At 42.2% G+C, this 5,259-nt stretch overlaps 1 protein-coding gene across 1 annotated transcript; it reads right to left on the reverse strand.

Moving 5' to 3' along the window:
• Positions 1-390: 390 nt before the first annotated feature.
• On the reverse strand, positions 391-5,013 carry LOC149186196 (heat shock cognate 70 kDa protein-like). The gene is made up of 2 exons (XM_089412584.1): positions 4,729-5,013; positions 391-2,138 (listed from the first exon to the last, which is right to left on the reverse strand). The coding sequence occupies exons 1-2, from the start codon at positions 4,931-4,933 to the stop codon at positions 391-393; spliced, it is 1,953 nt and encodes a 650-aa protein (XP_089268710.1). The 5' UTR covers positions 4,934-5,013.
• Between the last annotated feature and the right edge of the window lie 246 nt (positions 5,014-5,259).

Here is a 5,259-nt window from a genome sequence, read left to right on the forward strand (position 1 = left end):
TAAATCTTAATAAAAGTGAAATAGATATAAAATATTTCAAGGCAAACCCTACCATTCCACTTCTAAATCTTAATTTGTAAGAACCAAAAACACCAATACAAAACCAATAAAGAAATGTAAAAATTTCGACTAAATTAAACAGCTCTCCAGTATTCCAACAAAATAACCAGGAAATAGAATATCCAACACAAATCCTCATTTCCTTATTGCTGAACACAAATCCTCATTTCCTTATTGCTGAACACAAATCCTCATTTCCTTACTGCTCAAAACAACAGCATTCAATTCTCATCTCTAAAATTGAGAGACAATCCACCTTCTAAATCCTGATTTGTAATGATGTTGTATCATCTTCTAACACGGTTAAAAAAAAATAAAAATAAAAAATATTTAATCAACTTCCTCAATTTTAGGCCCCGAGCCTGTAGCAGCAGAATAACCCTGTTCAGGAGAGCCAGCAGCTCCATAGGCTCCACCAGGTATATCAGCACCAGCGCCTTGGTACATCTTAGCAATGATAGGATTGCAGGTGTTCTCCAGCTCCTTCATCTTGTCATCGAACTCGTCAGCATCTGCAATCTGGTTGTTATCCAGCCACTGGATAGTCTGTTCAAGGGCATCGTCAATCTTCTTTTTATCAGATGGATCTAACTTTGCCGCAATCTTATCATCTCCAATGGTATTCCTTACGCTGTAAGCATAGTTCTCCAAAGAGTTCTTGGCCTCTAACTTCTTCTTGTGCTCTTCATCTTCAGCCTTGTATGTCTCAGAATCACGAACCATCTTCTCAATCTCCTCCTTACTCAATCTACCCTTGTCATTTGTAATGGTGATTTTGTTTTTGTGACCAGTGGTTTTGTCCTCAGCAGAGACGTTTAGAATACCATTGGCATCAATATCAAAGCACACAGTGATCTGGGGAACTCCTCTGGGAGCAGGGGGAATACCAGAAAGTTCAAATTTACCCAACAAGTTATTGTCCCTGGTTCGAGTTCGCTCACCCTCATACACTTGAATCAACACACCAGGCTGGTTGTCTGAGTAAGTAGAAAAGACTTGCTCCTTCTTTGTGGGGATGGTAGTATTCCTAGAGACGAGAACTGTCATAACCCCACCTGCAGTTTCTAGCCCTAATGAAAGGGGAGTAACATCTAGAAGCAACAGATCTTGCACTTTCTCACTGCCCTCTCCACTCAAAATAGCAGCTTGCACTGCAGCTCCGTATGCAACAGCCTCATCAGGGTTAATGCTCTTGCAAAGCTCCTTGCCATTGAAGAGGTCCTGCAACAAGGACTGAACCTTAGGGATCCTGGTAGACCCACCAACAAGAACCACATCATGGATTGAGCGTTTGTCCATCTTCGCATCCCGCAGGCATTTCTCAACAGGCTCCATGCACTTCCTGAACAAATCCATGTTCATCTCTTCAAATCTAGCCCTAGTAATAGTGGTATAGAAGTCAATACCTTCATATAGGGAATCAATCTCAATGGCGGTCTGGGCAGTTGATGAAAGGGTTCTCTTAGCTCTCTCACAGGAAGTTCTGAGTCTCCTGAGGGCTCTGGCATTACCACTAATGTCCTTCTTATGTTTTCTCTTAAACTCTTGTACAAAGTGGTTCACCAATCTATTATCAAAATCTTCACCACCCAAATGTGTATCACCAGCAGTAGCCTTCACTTCAAAAATACCCTCTTCAATTGTGAGCAGAGACACATCAAAAGTACCTCCACCCAAATCAAAGATAAGAACATTCTTCTCGCTAGAACTGCTAGCCTTCTTGTCAAGCCCATAGGCAATAGCAGCAGCAGTGGGCTCATTGATGATTCTCATAACATTCAAACCGGAGATTGCCCCTGCGTCCTTGGTTGCCTGCCTTTGAGAATCATTGAAGTATGCAGGAATAGTGACCACAACATTCTTAACAGTGGTCCCAAGATAAGCTTCTGCAATCTCCTTCATCTTAGTTAAAACCATGGAAGAGATCTCTTCGGCTGCAAAATGCTTCTCCTCCCCTTTGTATGTTACAACGATGCTGGGCTTATCGCCAACCCCTGAAATGACCTTGAAAGGCCATAATCTCGCATCGCTCACAACGGAGGGATCAGAGAACCTCCTACCAATCAACCGCTTTGCATCTGCCATAACATAGAGAACTGATTTAGATTGAACACAAACGCAAATTCTACACAAACAAAAGAATCTTACACTTAAAATATAAAACTCACTAACTTTATTCATCACTCTCTTCAATTACATCACACTTATATAGGTTAAAACCCAAACTAATTCCTAACTACTCACAACCAATTCCTGTTCAACTGCTCATAACTACTTCTATTTCAACTGCTTCATAACTAATCATTTCTGCATTATTCTCACATCCTCCCTTAATGGAGAAATGGATTTTCTACCATACCTAACTGACTTCTAGAACTTGTACTTTGAACATCTGCTGTATTCTCTAGATTGCTCTAACTACTGCATTAACAGAGGGTAGTTGGAATTAATACCTTTCTACCACTCCCCCTTAATTCCAACTATATAACAAACTATATATTCTTAATGATGACGACTTAAACACGACTTAAACTTTAACTTGCCTGCTGGTCTAAGTCTCAGCTAGGCTTACAACAAAACATTTCATTTTTGTCTTCTTATTAAAAGGTCCATGCTTGTTCCTTTTCCATTGCTGGTGCAGTTTCATCTTCACCTTTTTGGATTTCCTGATGAAATTCCTTTGCTCCTTGCTTACATACTTAACGTCAACAACCTCTCTTGGATTGAGAGGCAATGCAAGATCTCGAACGAGGTAATTTAATTCATGTTCTCCCCACTTTCCATGGGAAACCAACGAAGGAGTCACCAAAATGCAGTGATCTTTGAAAGTAGATCCAATAAAACTTCTAACAACCGGGCAAGTTTTAATCTCAGTGATTTCTTCAACAGCTTTAATCTCAGTGATTTCTTCAACAGCGTGATCCTCAACAACATGAGTGATTTCTTCAGGGACATGATCTTCAACAACATGAAACTCTTTGTCAATGGACTCAAAAACACTGCTAATCCCAAACGGGTTCATGAGAAAATGATCATTAAAAGGATCATCGTCAAAAAAGTCTAAAAAAATAGACATATCAGTTAGCTTTATCACACTTCAAACAAAACGCCTTTTCTACAGCCTCTCTCTGCAAAGAAAACCGGGCCGACTGAAAAAGAATATGACCACGGTAATAGAAACGGTGGAAGCTTGCAAAACACACCAGCAAAGTTCTGGCAGCAAGGTTTCAAGAAAATCAAAGAAACACACGCAGGAAGTCTCCGTCTTCTTCTGGACACACCGGTTCTCACAACAGCAACTGCTACCCGAGTCCTTGACAGGGGTCTTGGCAGCACATACGCAAACGCACAACAGCGACGCCCTCTGGCCGGTTCTGGACAAGATCAGCAATGATCTCAACAGATCTACAGTCCACGCAGCAACAGGTTCTGCTCTGCTGCACACTTCTTCTCCGCCACAATAGCTTCGCTTCCTAATCAATGTCAAAAGTTCCGATACCCTTCGCTTTCTTCGCCGCCGAAGCCCAATCCGATGAGAATGAGGAGAAGTGAGTACAGGCGGACCCCTAAAAACCTAACTGCTTTCTCCGGAATGCCAAGAATTCAGAAAACTTATCCGATAAACCTCCCCAATTTCAAGGCGGGTATAAATATAATGGACGATCTTTTTATTTCCCTCAAACGCCACGACCGCTGCGCGCATTCCAAAACTCGCCCCGGAATCTTTTACCACGCGCTCTCTCTCTCTCTCCGGCAAGCAAGCAAACAGGAAAAGACAATAGCGGCACATGCAAAGGCTTTTAAAGCTGCGGAGAAAAAGACGCAACAGCAACTGTCACAGGCTAAAACAGTTGCAGCAATCTCACATATTCGAAAGGTCCATTGGTTTGAGAAATTTAATTGGTTTATCAGCAGTGAAAATTATTTGGTCATTAGTGGCCGTGATGCTCAGCAGAATGAGTTGATAATCAAGCGATTCGACAGTCTCGGTCTGTGCGAATCCACGCTCAAACAAAACGTAATTGAAATATTGCTGTTACTATTACCGGATCTTCCACCAGCCAGGCGTATCCTCAGGCAGGCTCTGTATTCAGAAAACAGCGGCAGCCTAGTGGCTCCTTCACACGCACAGGCTCCTTCGCACGCAGCAATTCCAGCCTCCTTCACACACAGCACCTCACGGCTTTTATTCACGGCTTCTCACAGCTCTCCACTGCAACAGACAGCAAGACGGCTTCAAGACGGCTTCTTCTCTAATATGATTCGATCCTTGCCTCTGCTCCTCACTCCTGAGCCCGTCTGGCTCTGATACCAACTTAAAATATAAAACTCACTAACTTTATTCATCACTCTCTTCAATTACATCACACTTATATAGGTTAAAACCCAAACTAATTCCTAACTACTCACAACCAATTCCTGTTCAACTGCTCATAACTACTTCTATTTCAACTGCATCATAACTAATCATTTCTGCATTATTCTCACACTTACAGATGCAAATTCGAGCCTTCATATCAATCACATTAAAAAAACTATAAGCTGAATTACGTCCATCCCGGTTCATATTCGAGAATGAAAGGGGAATTAATATACAACAACGGAATCACATATACAGAAATAAGCAGTGGAATAAACTCCCTCAAAAGAGTGATAGAGATTACTAACCGAAAACAGTGTTGATAGGGTTCATGGCGACCTGGTTCTTGGCAGCATCTCCGATGAGACGCTCTGTATCAGTAAAAGCGACATAGGAGGGAGTGGTTCGATTCCCCTGATCATTGGCGATGATTTCCACCCTGTCGTGCTGCCACACTCCCACACACGAGTACGTCGTCCCCAGATCGATTCCGATCGCTGCTCCCTCGCCCATATTGACACTCTCACACACAGAACGCAGAGAGGGAGTTAACTTACGAAATTGGGCCGAGAGCGATCGAACGCAGAGAGGGAGTTAAGTTACGAAATTGGGCCGAGAGCGATGGAAACTGTAGACGAGTAATGCAGGCCAAGAAGCACGAGAGGGGGAATGTTCAAAATAGTTGTTTCACACTTGAATTCCCTTCCCTTGACCATATTTTATAGTCGTAGAAATACTTTCAACTTAACTTCTCCCTTGGAATGAGTAAAAAAGAGGGGTTGGTTTTTCAACGAATTGCCCGTAAACCAATCTGTCATGGGTATTTTTTATTTTCTTTG

Source organism: Pinus tabuliformis, chromosome 3_1 (genome assembly GCF_031772625.1).
Source record: "Pinus tabuliformis cultivar Carrire ecotype Pingquan chromosome 3_1, CPIR1, whole genome shotgun sequence".
Taxonomy (NCBI): Eukaryota; Viridiplantae; Streptophyta; class Pinopsida; order Pinales; family Pinaceae; genus Pinus; species Pinus tabuliformis.

Bases quoted from the DNA above. Each gene is read 5' to 3' on its own strand.
- LOC149186196 (XM_089412584.1), bottom strand. From the start codon at position 4,933: ATGGGCGAGGGAGCAGCGATCGGAATCGATCTGGGGACGACGTACTCG. The intron at 2,139-4,728 runs GTTAGTAATCTC...ATGTTATGGCAG, and splicing joins CCCTATCAACACTGTTTTCG to ATGCAAAGCGGTTGATTGGT.